Source organism: Barbatula barbatula (genome assembly GCF_947034865.1).
Source record: "Barbatula barbatula genome assembly, chromosome: 15".
Classification (NCBI taxonomy): Eukaryota; Metazoa; Chordata; class Actinopteri; order Cypriniformes; family Nemacheilidae; genus Barbatula; species Barbatula barbatula.
The window spans coordinates 6,820,778-6,837,473 of record NC_136778.1 but is presented as its reverse complement, the minus strand read 5'-3'; the positions used below and the strand labels follow the sequence as shown (position 1 = coordinate 6,837,473).

Sequence of the window (16,696 nt, the reverse complement as noted above, 5' to 3'; positions counted from 1 at the left end):
ACAAGATACAAATAATAAAAAAGCATACCACTTTGCTTTCCTACAATATTTTCCATCACAGTGTTAAACAAAAGCAGTTTAGATATTGTCAATGTACTGAGCGACGATAATTATTTTCTAGTCATCACAACCGGATAAACAGATAAAGGGCCAACAAAACTTGTAAAAGGAACCGAGAACCACGGAGTATAAGAGCTGGGAAATGAGACGACCAAGAACAATCTGAAATGTGTAAACAGTATACTTTACTGGATTAAACCACAATTTAAAAAACAAAACACAAGAAAACACATTATAATCAATTGAGCGGGACTAAAAAAAACAAATCCTGTACCCATTTTACCCATCTTAGCCTCATGTCTGATAAATATGCCAAGTCCCTAACTTCTGTTTGTTACAAAAATTTAAAATGGAAAATATTGTAACATTTAACTTTATGTATTTGACTAAATAGACATGCAACAACATGTGAACTAAGCACCACCACATTACCACTAGTCCTGGCGGTTCAGTCCTGTGATGTTGCATAGTTCAAATGAAGTTGATGACTAGCATCAAAAATATCTCGGCTCATTTGCATCTCCCACTGCTCCCTATTTCCCAGCCTGCTGGGCTTGACGCCTCAGCAGCACGTAGATCTTTTCTTTGATCCAGTCTTTGTTGTAGGGCTGGTAGGTCTGCGTGTCTGCCCTGTACCTGTTTAAGGGGCAGAAAAATTGCTGAAGTTTCTAGATTGGTTTTAGGTTTAAACACAATGATAGTAAAGAGTCCCCACTATAACATATTTCCTGGAATAACAACTGGTGATACTTACACAAGACAGCTGAGGTCAGCAAGATCATCAACAAAATCAAATAACTGGCTTATGTCATATGTAATGGAAGGGCTGTTAGGATTCATCCTCTTCAGATGTTCTTCATACATCTTGCACACTCCTATTGTCATCAGAAAAATTACGTAAACATGCATTAGGGCATTAAAGAAACGTCCATGACAGTCTACAGAAATAAGGAAATAACTTACCTTCCATACATTCGTTGACAGACTCGTAGTCTGCATATGTCCTGCCTTCCGGTCTCTTGGTGGGCTGCACCAGCAGAATTGTGTGAGACTGCACAACAGAACGAAATAAGGACAAGAAAATCGAAGACAAAATGCAGTGACTAAAACTCCCCATGATATATACGATAGTTAAGACATTAGACATACAAAAAAAATGCACAGACGACTACCACAATCTCTGACGCAAGACCCCCTCCAATAAACAACTGTTGAACTTCAGCCCTTCCCCCAAAAACAAAGCAACTGAATTCCACACAGATACTACAACCGGTGAAATAGAAATGAATTTATTGTAATCACATTCGAGATAAAATAGTTAACAACTTAAAGAAGTAAACTAGATGTAGTACATCTAAATGCATCCATTGAAAATTGGCTAATATTCGACGACATTGTTATAAATCTGCTTAGCATGCTGCGCCTGTTTTACGTTACGCATTACAATATTCGTCGAGGCACTCAATGAAACCCAGGTTTATAGCATCAAAGACGCAAATAACACATGTCATAATATAAATAAAGCATTTAGATACTCACCATATCTGTTTCTGAGATCTCGAAGACGTAACTAATACCTTGCTAAATGCTAACAGATACTCACGAGTGTCTGCTACAGAAAGAACGTAAATGTACATCTAACATCCTTTTCCGGTGATGCCAAATACAGGTTGGCTTTTCAAAATAAAGGTCTGCGTCAGAATTTGATTTGATTTGATTTGATTTGATTCAATTTATTGTCATTACACACATACAAGTACAGTGCAACGAAATGTATTGAATTGAGGAATATGCTAATTTATTTAAAATACAATGTTTGATTATCCATGGTAATCATCGGCAAATAATGCACAAGATTCACATCAGTTGGTTTCTGACAAGAATACTGTTTTCTTTTTACTTTTTGGTTGTTGCATGAAATCAAGTTCAATATAACTTAACGTATAAGTAATGCATTTTAGTAAATCCTACTAAAAGCACCATTTGTATTCAACATTTAGAATGAACATTAGTCCTGGTCTGTGCTCATTCATTATTAACCTAGGAAGAATATAAACAATAAAGCTAAAACACAGAAAAAATAAACAATAATTCAAAGCATACGTGCCACTAAAAGGGTTTATAGAGCTTTTCAAAAATTTACTTTTCTAAATATAAGCAAAAATGTATTTTAATGTATTCAGAAAAAAAGTATTATTGATCCTTCTTTTACATTTGAGTATCATAAGTGAATATTTGTTTCTCAAACGACAGCAAATATGCTCTTAGTAAATATATGTATGGCGTTCACTCACATTAGACAAACTCCAGTCTATCAATCCCTTAAAACAGCTGTTATTCTGCGTAAAGCCAGTTGGCTCATGAGGGATGAGACTGACATTTTATTATCACAAGCCAATCCAAATACTACTTTAGAGTATCTCACTAGCCTCTTAGTTATTCTATACTTTGCCCTATATGAATAAATCATCCATCAAAAACATTAATTACTGAGTGCCCCTTAAATTGTATGTGTAGTAATCAGTTTTGTATATGTATGTGAATCCAATTTGCGTGTTTTAATGATACATCTTTTTAAACCTAATGTGCATGTGATCTTATTTTGTAAATTTTGATTGGTTTGATCCCTTTCCTGGATGTTGGCTCCCTTGGGGCAAGAACTCTGACAGCACCCTTGCATGTCCTCTCACATTCCTCCTTGGAGACAAAGTTATTGCCATTCCCATGGCAACCGCCATACCAGAAATGTGAGCAGGAGTCAGAAGAACGATCAAAGAAGAAACGAGATGTCCATTCATAACAAGGCCCCACATCTCGTGTCAAACTGCACACACTAGCGGAGTGAACACGGTCTGAGCTATAATCCTGCTAACAAAAAGAACAACAGGTGTCAGAAGGTCAGGCATTGGAGAGATTCTTTGCACGATGGTTGAGCAATGCTCAACTGAATGAAATTATACAGTAATGAATAGAACATAAAATTATAATAAGAGCGAAAATCTTGAAATCACCCTATTGAACCTAGGACACCCTGCTCTTTTAGATCCTTGGGCAGCAGTTACTCCATCCAGACAACAGCCATATCTATCATCACACAAGCAAACACACACCATCAGTTAAAACACAAGAGGCCAATAGGTAAAACATAGTATTTTTTATAATTGTTGCTATACATAATACATTTTCAAATACTGCTATTATTGATTCCAGGTTTTTTATCTACCGTGTGGTTGTGTGGATGATTGGACTACATGTATGTACCTGGTCCTGTGACAGTCTTTTTCAGCACAGCCTTCTCCTAGAGGCCCAGAGGCAGCGGTATGACCATCAGGGCAGCAGCCAAAATATGACTGGGCACAATATGGGCCAATCACTGCAGGGTATGGATCACTTGGTCTGTAAACTATCCATAAAGAAAACAGATCAACCAAAAAAGCACATTAGTGACAAGTAGGGGAATTTACAACTAGCGGTATAATATTCAATTCTGACAACTTACCTAAGGGAGCATCATGGGTATGAGGTACAAAGCCATGCAAAATACTGTAAAAATATTATTTTCATGGTAAACTCACTCTGTGCACCAGGGCAGGTCTGTGTGTTGCAGTTCTCCACAGTGTGAGGTTTCCTAAGAGAAGCGCATCTTTCATCTGCGTATTGATTGTGGTCCAGATCCATGCACACAACTCTACGTTCCCTAGTACCAGTTCCACAGCTACGAGTGCACTAAAACAGATGTGACAATATGCTTAAAAACTGATCAGCTTTATCCAACTGTTTCTTCCCCTTAATTTCCATTCCTCACCAGGCTGAAGTCATTGGAAAAGTATCTGAAAACTTGTTGGCATGCTTGTCTCTGACAGGATGTGATGTCATGTGGGCGTGTAAGGCTACTGCAGTGGTGCTCAGGGATGCGTCGCCCTCTGTTCCCGATGCAGAAGACCTCTCGAGTCTGCTGTCCCTTGCCGCATGTCACTGAACACTTTAGAAAAAGACAGAAGTTACAATTGAATAACCTTTTGGTTCCATACAGACCCTTTCACATCTGAAGAACCTTTCTGTTTCACAAAAGATTATTTGAGCTGAAAAAGGTTATAAAAAGGTAAGAAACATTCACTGAATGGTTGTTTGTGGAACCAAAAATGGTTGTTCTATGGCATCGCTGTGAAGAACCTTGAAAGCACCTTTATTTTTAAGAGTGTTGGGACAACAGCATCCTAAATTTAGTCTTAACACAATGTGGCGAACAGAATAAAACAGATGATGCCATAGGACCATTTTTGGTTCCAACCATTCAGTCAAAGGTTCTTTAAAGAACCATCTCCTTTTTACCTTTTAATTAATCTGATTTAATAATCCCTTTTTTCGCCAGAAAGAACCTTTTGTGAAACAGAAAGGTTCTTCGGATGTTAAAGGTTTATGGAAACATTAAGACAAAAAAGGTTCTTCTATGGCATTGTGAATCACCTTTATTTTTAAGAGTGTGTGGGTGGGTGTGTGTGCATTAAAAAAGTTTGAATGCTATCATACATCACCAAATGGGCCAACACTGTACTCGACACAGGGATGCTGGTTGCAGGCCTGCTGGGAAGTCGGTCTCCTGAGGCCTTGTGCCATGCAGTGGGAGTCATCGACAACAACTGAGGTTCTTTCATTAATACATTGGACTGTACGGGTTTGTATGCCCTGACCACAGTGAACTGAGCACCCTGAATACGGCTCGTGTGTGTACCTATAATAACACAAATGTATGTTGTGGAATTTTCTTATTCCTTAATCAAGGTGAGTTTTTTAAACACTTTAGACAAATGCAACACACAGAGAGCATGAGTTACCTTGCAAGGTATTTTATATTTTATTGACATTCAGTCTGCATCAAAAGACATATGCAGAGTGAAGGTGACTCCCTGTTCATTTACAGGGGCTTTTATATGATCCAAACTTCTCCCCCCCCCCCCCCTTGAGCAAGAACGTATCTTTGGTAACACAAATGTGTCGCCACCCCTTATCTTTACCAGAACCTCTTGGTCTTTGCTCAAGGGCAAAGGAGCTGAGTGGTCTGCCACGTAGCAAAACATTTCACAGGAATTTAAGAACAACAAGATAGACAGTCTTGAATCAATTCTTACATAGATTAGCATGAAGAAACCCACGTCAGGAAAATTTCCATCACATTCCCATCTTTTATCATATATGATAACCAAACTCATGATGCCTCAACCTGTAAGATGAGCACTGCCCTTTCTCATACAGATTTCATAGGCCATTGTCATCGTACTCCCTAAATTCCCCTTCCGTGAGATCGATGGTCTGCATCATGAACCTTTGTTCAATTGCAGCCATGCTCCCTAATAGTATCTTATTTAAACAATTCTGAAAACAGTAAATTAAACATGGTAATATAATTATAAGAAATAATAATCCCACTAGAATGGGCAATGCCACCTGCATCAGCCACGCCCCCCAACCTTGGCTATTCCACCACTTCAACAGACTGTTAGTCATATCATCCGGTTCCCTGATTGCATTCTTCATGTGTTTTATAATGTCTGTGACATTATCAGCATAATCCAGAATGTAGAAACAACAACTGAGCATTTTGCACACACACAGCTTTTCTCTGCGGTGAGCACATCTAAACCTAACCTACTCTGCAATCCTACTTTCCTACTTCCAAACTGTTCAATTTTGTACTTTACTTACCACCTGGTTCTCTGCACTCTGTCTTTTCTTCGGCCTTGTTGGTGCTGTTTGCAACTGTCAACAGGGTTGTGACTTTGCAGGGTAATTGACCCTTTAGCCTCTTCTGGTCCTCTAATTTCAGAAGACTAACTTTCCATGCCTGCTCGAGTTGCATACACCACCAACAACTGTCATTCACTCCAACCTCTTTCTTTTCTATCAGTGCCAATGTACATGCCTTATTGCCTTTGCATTGGTATATTGCCATTCTCGTATCTACCTTCTAGCTCTGCTTCTCGTGACTTTTCCTGCCTCTTTTTCTGCCTGCTCTGCGGCCTGAAAATTACTTGGCTGAAATTATATCTGAAGCTTCTGACCTGTGTCTTTCCCCTTCGTCCACCACATCCACCAATATTGACCTGCTTAAACCTTCATCACCTGCTCAACCTTCGTCACTTTCCATATTCTTACTCTCATTTGTGAAATTGCTCCCGTTCCCTCATAATTAAAATTTTCTGAGTTAGAGCTAGTCTAAAACTTTCTCCTTTGCCTTTTTATTTGGCCGTCCCAGGGGACATAATGGTCCACATTTTAAATTTTGTTGCCTTATCCACCACATCACCTGAGGTACACGTACCTCTACACAAATACATATTTGTTCCCCAGTACCTAGCAGAATTTGGGTAACACTGTCCCTCCCCATACCATTTTATTAAACTTGGAATATAGTTTTGCACAAAAACAAAATTCTATAATCTCTAATTTCTCGGGGTTCGATGCGTCCCCGACTGGAACAGTTGATTCCCTTTGCGAGCACCAATAGTGCCCCTCCTGTCGCTTCAGTCAGCACGACCATTGCGAAGAGCCATTGTGGATGCCATTTTGATGGGCCTATGGTTGGAGTTGCCACTCCTTGGAGACCTTTTTGCAGTGGGAGGTGTGTCTTTCCCACGACTTCCTGGAAGCTGTGTAATGATTTGTCAGCTCCATTTGCTACTGCTCTTTTGACCTGCACAAAAATTTTGAGAGCAAAAAACACAAAAACACATTGCTTGTAACATCCCCCCTTTTGACACGTGGTCTAGACCATGTGTCAAAATTGCAAAAGCAGGGAAAAAATGTTTTGGCAAACAGGTGAGGCCATTTGGGCCCCCCCAAACATTGTCTGTGTATTTACATGAGCACTTCTTCCAAAATGCACGCTCAGCTGGTTCTGCAAAATGTTTGCATCTCTGCAAGAGAAAGAGTTTTGTTAGTGATTTCTGGAGACAATCTGTCTGTCTCTGATGTTGCTTGCTTTGCTGCAAGGTCAGCTCGTCGGCTTCCTGCAAAAAATAGTTTCAGATACAAAAGTGTGTGTGGCATAGTCACACACAACAATGACTGCTGGTAGAAGAATGGCAGATAGCATATCAGCAACCTGTGTTGATTAAGAATGTTTTTACCATCAGCTTTTAAAAGTTTCTGTGTTTCCACAGTGTGCCAAAATCATGAGTTACACCAAATGCATTTCTACTATCTGTGTGAATGTCTACATTTTTATTCTTTGCTAATTCGCATGCGCGTGTGAGTGCAATGAGCTCTGCTGTCTGAGCAGAGAAATGGTCCCTAAAAATGATATCAATTGCTTCTTTGCTTTTGGACTTGCGATGTCTGTAATTGCAGACACGCTTTGCGGACAGCTGTCTGCCGCGGTCAGTAATTTCGTGACCCAAAAAATGAACAAATCGTTTTGCCAGCTGGACTTTGGAGACATTTTACTTTGTGTTCTTTTCTCTTATCTTTTCAAACTGGAAACAAAGGCCTGCGCACCGGTAAATTTGGGCATGGCACAACTATGCCTTTTTTGAGAAACTCGTTGAATATTGGCCTTATGCCATTGAGGGCTTCTGGTTTGAGGCTTCTGTTTTGAGGGGGAATTGCTGTTTGCGTGGACGAAAATTACCCTTGGGCGTTATCACAACAGGCTCACAAATCCTAATCCCCAAACATAATATTTTCCTGTTACCCACATTTGTAAGGGCACCTTTACCAAAATTTCTTCATCAATCTTTTTGTGTGTGAAAACACTTCAAGTCCCCTTGTTGCTGACAGACAGGCATGATTCTCACGATGGGCGTGCAACAAATTTGAATATTGCACGTCATCCCTTTTAACCCATTCTATGGCGTGCGCATATTTGTCAGAAAAAACACCCACAGCTCCCCACACCATTGTAATCAACGTCATGAGGCTCTGTGAGGCAATACATTCTACATCGTACTTACGTAATTCAAAACTACATCGTACAGCTGTACGAGCGCTGCACTCGGGTCGTGTTGGTATCATGCTCAATCTGTCATCATACACATTCTGACTCTGCCCATTAAATGAATCGGGCAGCAGTCAGACATGAGAAACCTGTGTTGAAATTTGACACTCCCCAACTCACATTGCACCCTTTTGACATCAATTATTTTACATTAGAGCCACTAGCATTTAGGGAAAACACAGCTAGTTTAGACTCTGGCAAATTTAAACACTTCTTGTGAATCACAGTAGGCTATTTGTTGCCCCTGAATCTATCAAAAATTCAAGCGGTTTGTTGCACACAAGCATTGTGCATTTTAGCAAAGTTCAGAAAGCGGTTTCATTCATCATGGAATGTGAGCTAAGCAGATCTTCATTGCATACAGTAGGAAAAAGCATTTCTTCATTGCATATGCTAAGGGAAATCATACTCACCACCCTCGGAATGATGCCTCACCTCCTCACTTCCATCTACCTTTTCTCTTGACCTCCGCGCTCCTCGAGGCTCAGGACAATCATTGCGCCAGTGCCCCGTCTTTCCGCAATTGAAACATTTCTCTGGATCATAGGTGCTAGAGGGTTTAAAACCTCCTCTTCCTTGAGCACGTCCACGCCACTGACCTCCTCTCCTCCCGTTTCCTCTTCCTCCGTGCTGTACTCCGATATTCATTAGAGCCATGTGGAGTTCTTTATCTTGGGTGTTTTTCTTTTGAAACTGTTTCTTGTCCGTTTGTCTTTCGGCGTGCACAGCGTGACGGACGATCTCGCTCATTCTCGCGCGATCTGGCTCGATGCATGATTTTTCCACTTCTCGTCTCAGCTCTTCTCTGAGGTTCCGCAGAAAAGTGGATCTGAGATGTCCTTCGAACGGACCAATGTCTGGTCCGTCTGCATCAGGCTGAAGTCCAGAATGTTCTTTAAACACTTCCTCCAGTCTGGCTAAGAAATCCTCCACTCTTTCATCAGTCTTTTGCACACAAGCAGCGATCTTATCCAGATTCAGAGCTTTGGGAAAAGTAGATTTTAGTCCTTCTAAGAATTCTTCCAGAATTCTCCTGTACTCAGCATTGCTTGCGTGCGACCAATCGACATGTTCCCTTCTCTTATCCTCCACAGGCCATTTACCCTGTAGCTTTCTTAAGTCAGATGGTTTTAGTTTGACTTTCAACAGTCTCTCTAATTCTCTCGTTGAGGGGGAGAATTCCTTGCAAAATGTCAACAGTTCGTCAGCCATCAAAACTCCCCCTTTCTCTGCTGAACTTAGATGTTCCGCTGCCTCTTTCATTTCGGCTTTGGTCCAGGGTCTAAAAACCAGTTCGGGTCCCTCTGGACCTGCCACCTCGACCATAGGGAACTGCTGTCCATCTTCATCGAAAGATTCTTTGCGATAAAGGTCGTTAGACGTATTCTGCCATGCGGGTGAAGTATCCGTCTGTGTCTGTCTTTTTACCGCTCCTCTCGTCACGGGAACTCTGGCGACCAGAGGGGCTGGATGGTCTTTATCCTGCTTTGGGGTTACCACGGGCTGTGGCATGTGCGGCACTGGTGCTGGTGGGGGCACTGGAGCTGCCTCGATCGGGTTCAGATGTCGGTGAGGAGGGACACAATCATCCTCCGGTTGGTTTTTGTAACAAGTCATAGATGGGGGTAAAGGAGACAGAGGGGTTAAATCAATATACTCAGGCAAAACAGGGTACAATGGAGCATGCGGCGGTGGGGGTGTATGACACGGCGGTGGAAGTTCTTCCAAAGCCTTCTTTTTAAAAACATGGTCACGTCTATTTGCTTCCTTTTCCCATAATTCTAAACATTTACACGCTTCGTCATATTTTTCCCTTTCTTTTGTAGACATTTTAAATATGTCTTTTTTCCCCATGTGTTCTCTTATTTTCCCTAATTTTGTGGTAGGCCTACTAAATGTACCGTTTTCTGGAAAGTTAGCTTTTTCTATTAAATAGGGTACACCTTGTAAACTTCCCGTTCCCCACCTTTTCCTCATTTCTCTGTATGTTGGTTTATCCATATCCATATGGGACCTTCCTTGTCCCATTTTTAATTTAGAGTAGTCACTTCTCTTTTCAGACTCTTTAAAATCTATCTCGATTTAGAGTAGTCACTTCTCTTTTCAGACTCTTTAAAATCTATCTCGATTTAGAGTAGTCACTTCTCTTTTCAGACTCTTTAAAATCTATCTCGATTTAGAGTAGTCACTTCTCTTTTCAGACTCTTTAAAATCTATCTCGATTTAGAGTAGTCACTTCTCTTTTCAGACTCTTTAAAATCTATCTCGATTTAGAGTAGTCACTTCTCTTTTCAGACTCTTTAAAATCTATCTCGATTTAGAGTAGTCACTTCTCTTTTCAGACTGTTTAGAATATTTTCAACTCACCGTTTTTCACTTTTGTGCCTTGCACTGAGTTCTTTTGGGATCACGTCAGCTTGGGGTCCGGAGTAGAGTTCTCTCGTCCCTGTATGGGGTTAGAGCTGGATTTGCTATGTCCAGGATGATCAGTCAACTCTAGTCCGTTCTCCGTCAGCCTTGTGATCCCATACCTCGTCGCCAAATTGTTGTGGAATTTTCTTATTCCTTAATCAAGGTGAGTTTTTTAAACACTTTAGACAAATGCAACACACAGAGAGCATGAGTTACCTTGCAAGGTATTTTATATTTTATTGACATTCAGTCTGCATCAAAAGACATATGCAGAGTGAAGGTGACTCCCTGTTCATTTACAGGGGCTTTTATATGATCCAAACTTCTCCCCCCCCCCCCCCTTGAGCAAGAACGTATCTTTGGTAACACAAATGTGTCGCCACCCCTTATCTTTACCAGAACCTCTTGGTCTTTGCTCAAGGGCAAAGGAGCTGAGTGGTCTGCCACGTAGCAAAACATTTCACAGGAATTTAAGAACAACAAGATAGACAGTCTTGAATCAATTCTTACATAGATTAGCATGAAGAAACCCACGTCAGGAAAATTTCCATCACATGTATCTTATCCTCTTATTCATGTGCTTTTTTGCTCTTTGTGTATGCACAAACAAGTTCCCAGTAACGCGTGGTTTGACCTGTAGGTGTTCATTAGGTGGTTTACTTCCTCAGGGCCGTGTCTGGAAGTGACAGGAAAAGAGCGATCCTCCAAATCCACGATCTTTCCACGGCTCACCGCCTTTCAGTAAAGACATGAGTGTTAGAATGGAGTGTTTGTCTGTGTGGTTTTGTGGTATAGACAATTAACACATACTCTGCAGACACCCTCCACACAGACGTCTCTGCGGCCTGCGTAACATGGTGTGCCATCCACCACGGCTGCTTGGTGCCGGTAGTAGAAGTTCTCACCGCTGGGCACACACACAAGCTCACATGGGTTTGAACCTGGAGAAAAACACAATCAGATAGAGTAACAATATGAAAAGCCTTCCCATGTTTGTCCACTGAGCTACCTTGGAGATGCTGTTGACCAAAACAAGAAATTAAAGTATCCGGAATGTTCTTGCTTAACCATGACATCTAATTATAGGTTTATATTATATGCTTCACAAATTACAGCTCCAATTAGTCATTCTGATATTACTGTGGAATCCTTGCATAAAGATGGCAATTATTTTAGCTACCCACCTGACGCGTTTACATTTGCCAGACACATTTATCCGAAGCAAACACATGTTATCAGTTCACGCGTTCCCTGGAAATTAAACCCAAACCTTGGTGTTGTTAGCATCCCGATACCAAACTACTTTCCACTATTTAACCTCTCTTATTTAGCTTTGTAACCAAAAAACTTGTTTTGTAAGTGTTAAGTGTAATTTTTTACCTCCATGATATGGTCGCCAGGTGTAACCTTCCCCCTGGAATTCCATTTGGTCAAACAGAGAACACTGTTGTTCACGGAAATCTCTAGAGCCATCAGGGCATTCCTTAATGAAAAACACCACTTACAGCACTGCAATAAACTTTGATTTAAAAAGTTAGTGTGTGTCTGTTTCTTAGAGCAGTAAATTGTTTACCTGTGTGTTACAGAGTTTATAGGACTTGGATGGCCCCACACAATTGTACCCACCATCCGTCCTTAATATCAGAAGACAAGATAACAGGATAAAAAGCTAACGAGTTTTTATATGTATTAAACACAAACACACATTCACCCACCTCATGGTGTTACAGATCCTTGTTCTCACAGCTACTCCTGTGCCACAGGTGCGGCTGCAGGCTCCATACAGCCCATACTCTCCCCAATAATCATTGGTTGGATGCCCAATCTACACACAGATATTTATGCATGAACAATTATGTTCATGTATCTGAACGACAGAAGAAGCTTTGAAAAAATGTCAACTGTAAGCAAACATAAATGGAGCATGCACTATAAAAATGTTTAACACCAACCTCTGGGTTATAAATGAACCTATTCTGAGTTGTTTTTACCCAACTATCGGTTGAAACAACCCAGCATTATTCGGCTGAAACACTAATTTCATGAAACCAACCAGATGTTTTATAATTTTTATTCCAACTTCAATAAGAGTAATCAGAATTTGAAAGCATTGTTTGGGTGTGTTACTCACACTGAAAGCTCCAGAAATGAAGCAGAACATCCAGAGAAGAGAGAGGATCATCATCTTCTACACTAAAACATATGATTTTCTGCATTTCATCTGCGACACGGATCAATAGAAAATGCTGAATACAAAGTGATGACTTCTCTTACCTAACAAGGGTTGAACGTTCTAAGTTGACTCAGCCACAGTGAGAGAGAAATAATAGTGATCTCCATCCAAGTTGAATTAAATACTTAGGACGCTTTGGACTTGCCTACACAAACTCACCACACTGTAAACCCAGATTTTGATTCAACTCAAACAGCTTGAGTTCATATTACTTAAATGTGTCTAATTTGTTGACATTACTAGTTAATTCTGATTAAGCTTAACTTTTTCATGTCCTTTCTTATTGTAAGTGTGTTTTTAAGTTAAGTTAAGTTAAGTTTTTGAGTTTGTACTACTATTTCTTTACATTAATTAAGAATTCTGAGTAAACTGTACTTTTTAATGGCCTATCTTATTGTAATTATGTGTTTGAGCTCAAACAACTCAATATCATCAAGTTTTGCCTTTACAAATAGCAACGCATTGACGTCACAACCGCCAAAATTTGAGACGGAATACACCTGTATCTAAATTGCCGTTACAGCAAGCACGTTGTTCATTCACCGAAGCTAGAAGCCTTCGGTGAATAAACCGAGTTCAGCCACAAAACGGTAAGTGGGAACCTGGCACTGGCATGCCGTTGCAGTCCCGACTGCTTGCTGATGTAACTTAGCTAGCAGTATATCACGAAAGTGAGTTCACCCCTCACATTTGTACAAATATTTTATTATATATTTTCATGGGGACAACACTATAGAAATTATACTTTGATATAACTCAAAGTATCTATCAGATATATATATATCAAAGTTTCATTTCAATAGTACTGTAGTTATTTAAAAAAAACTGAAAAATGAACTTCGCTAGTTATTAGCAGGGTAGCTACCCAGCTAACTCTGCCCCACGCTCTCCTAGCTAACGAATATCTTCACTGGTAACGTTAGCTAGCGCCCGTAACGGAAATTGTATTTCGCTTCCAGACAGCTAGTGCAAGTTGAGCTGAGCCAGACACCTGAAGCAGCGATCGTTAGCTCCGCACGGAACATCTAACGTCCCGGTAAGTTGGCGCTAATACCCGCTGCCTTGTTAGCGGATTCTATTGTGTGACTACGACTGACTGAAATAAATTTAGCTTTGCTCCGACGTGTCCGGCGACCGTCTTATTTGGGTACACTTCGAGTCCGCCCGGTGTCCGGGTAACGTACTCGTTCACACAATAGACTGCTGGCCAGGCAATCTCTACATGCTTTTAAATTGATACCGAGCTAATATGTCCGCTCTGAACCATTTTACTCTGTTGCTTCCAGACAGCTAAAGTTGAGACGGTGCAGCAGCTAGCCAGAGAACTGCAAACATCCTTGTAAGTTGTTGCACACTAGCTAACATAGTTAGCTTTAATTTCTTGATTTTTTTATTTATTTATTCGTTGTTAGTTAACTACTGTCATGCCTCTTTAAGTTTTTGTTATTTAGCTAATGTTAGCTTATTTAGTTAATGTTATTCTCACACACTTTTTTGTTTTTCCATGTACAGATTTGTTATTTGTATATGTTAAATGTAAGATGCCAGTGTTCAGCAGGGCTGAGTTTTTTCTTGCCAGTCTGTCAACCAAATTTGAAGAGTAAATGTTGAGTTTTGAAGTATAACTTTTAAGATGCCAGTCTTCAGCAGGGCTGAGTTTTATCCTGCCAGTTTGTCAACCTAATTTAGAGAGGTGTAATTCAATATGATTGGAGGTAAAGAGGAAGATATTTTTTTCTTTTCATGCCATCAGTGAGGAAATAGAATTAGGTCATGGCTTTGTTTCTTTTGTTGCTAATAAAAAAGACATGTTCAATAAAAAAATTGGATCAGTTTAATGTGTCAGTTGTATCTATGTATTTTACATGGTTTTATTGATTGAAAGACATATTTTGAGTTAGAAATAAGTTGGGTCAGTTAGAATATACAATTTAGTTGAATTGGTAATGGAGTAATGCTTACTTAACAAGCCGAGTTAAATAAATGGGTGGGGAATGATTGTTTAAACTAAGTATCTTCAGTCACTGTAACTCGGTTATTAGTACATTCAACTTAAATATTCTATTCCATTCCATTATGGGCTCAAGTACATTGAACGTAGTCCAGTTCACTTATTCAACTAATGCTTCATTACTTAAAAATTTTAAGGCAACGAGTTACCTGGATTTTTTTAAGTAAATTCTACTTATCCGGGTTTACAGTGCAATGGACAACACTCATCTCAGGTTACAATAAGCTTGCATGGGAGTCCTAAATCGTGTCATAATAACAGGAAATGAAATACAAACTTTATGTTGGTACAATGTTACATTGACATTTTAGGTAAAATCCTTTAAATTACTACCAGTAGGGGAATATTCTGTGGACCAGGTTCTACAAAACATTTGTTTATTCTGACCATCCAGACATTATAATTACAAATAATTACAAAATACTTTTGTAATGTTGTAGTGGAAATACAAAATCACATTTACAATCCTGTGAATAATATCATAGACAATTAATCTGAGCTGTACAGCAGCTTCTGCACGACACCAAACACTTTGGTTCAGCACAGTTGGTTTCTAAAAGCCCAAATTGTATTAAAACATATAACAGCAGTAAACGTGTGAGGACCTTCCCCAGTCACAGTGAGGTTTTTTTTGTTTTAGCCACAGTTCCTCTCACAATTGCCACTAGACACTTTTTAATCACAGGGTTGAAACATTATGTTTTTTTTAGGTGTTTTCCCTTTTTAGCAACTTAAATGAGACAGAGCTGATATTTTGAAGGAAACTTCAACACAAACAGACTCATTATGCCAACTTTACCACACATGGATACACCAAAACAACTTTCATGAGTCTCAAAGCCACAATAACAGAAACCAAAAATGCACAAAACGATCAAATATTCATATATCTCAACTGCAATTTGGGACTATATAGCCTAATGTATGGAGAAGACCGGTGGGGAAAAGAACCATACACTCAGTTTTTATTTTATTTTATGCCATTATCACACCTTAATAACAGACATATGCAACTTTTTTCCCCTGGAGATCCTCAACGGTCTCGAAAGCATCCTGGTCTTGGGCAAGGCTGTGGTATTTGTCCATCAGTAATCTGTTTTCCAGCTCTATGAAGTTGAGTCTCAGCTCCATGTTGTTATGGCCACAACGTCCACGTCGCTACATGTCTCTCAGCAGGACCTATGTGCTCTTCATGAAGGACTCCAATTTCTCTGTCATCCCCTTCGCTGACATTCTCTTTCTGTCTTATCCTTTTCTGTATTGCTCTTGTGTATCTTATTTTCTTCAGAATCTAATATTCTTAAGAAAAGAGAGAAATGTCATACAAACAGATTATGAGATTGTTTCTCTCATTACCCTGACGCCACTTGTAAACTCATATAAGAGACAAATCCAGTTTGCTTAAACCGCTGCTTGTCTAAGCTCATTCAGAATGTCTTTACTGTACAAATGAAAAATTACCATTGAAATAAAAAATTGAATTCATAAGCTAAACAATATGCAAAATTATTGAAAATGCATAAACAACAGCAAGTGTAGGCCTACCAACTACACCAATGAGTTTGAGAGGATGCACAGCATTTTAGTTTCTTCAAGATGGTGGATCCATGATGCTATCCTCAGTCAGGCGAAGTCAAAAGTCAAATCACCGTCTCCACCAAACTTAAGCCACTGTATTTACTACGAATTAAAACGATGATCATGACAGCACAAATACTTCAGTCGCAGCTCAGACAGTGTCTAAGTTATCTAGAAGACTGTAAAAGCATGCTGTCATCTCAGTATGTAAGGTTCAATGCAATAACACATATTTGAATGGATAAGACTGAGCAAAAAAATATTATAAAAGTGTGCTACTGTAAAATGTATCATTTATTCGTTTAATTTGTTGGCTCTGTCAGATAGGTGCACATAGTAAATTAATCCAGCCATTCCAAAGCAAAAATCGCCCCATTCAACGCTGTCGACCGAGGATGTGACCAACCAA

The 16,696-nt window shown here is 39.7% G+C and overlaps 2 protein-coding genes across 2 annotated transcripts; both read right to left on the bottom strand.

Annotated features, from left to right (window-relative positions):
* Window positions 1–226: 226 nt before the first annotated feature.
* Window positions 227–1,718, bottom strand: erh (ERH mRNA splicing and mitosis factor). The gene is made up of 4 exons (XM_079473969.1): window positions 1,600–1,718; window positions 1,024–1,111; window positions 815–935; window positions 227–696 (listed from the first exon to the last, which is right to left on the bottom strand). The coding sequence occupies exons 1-4, from the start codon at window positions 1,600–1,602 to the stop codon at window positions 594–596; spliced, it is 315 nt and encodes a 104-aa protein (XP_079330095.1). The 5' UTR covers window positions 1,603–1,718; the 3' UTR covers window positions 227–593.
* An 823-nt stretch (window positions 1,719–2,541) lies between these two features.
* paplnb (papilin b, proteoglycan-like sulfated glycoprotein) lies at window positions 2,542–15,840 on the bottom strand (the record flags this gene model as incomplete). The annotated part of the gene is given in 13 exon segments (XM_079474570.1): window positions 2,542–2,928; window positions 3,072–3,144; window positions 3,322–3,463; window positions 3,560–3,615; window positions 3,617–3,786; window positions 3,866–4,042; window positions 4,591–4,803; window positions 11,126–11,200; window positions 11,276–11,406; window positions 11,846–11,948; window positions 12,039–12,099; window positions 12,181–12,290; window positions 15,715–15,840. Coding segments are annotated over 13 exon segments (1,725 nt in total). The 3' UTR covers window positions 2,542–2,640.
* Between the last annotated feature and the right edge of the window lie 856 nt (window positions 15,841–16,696).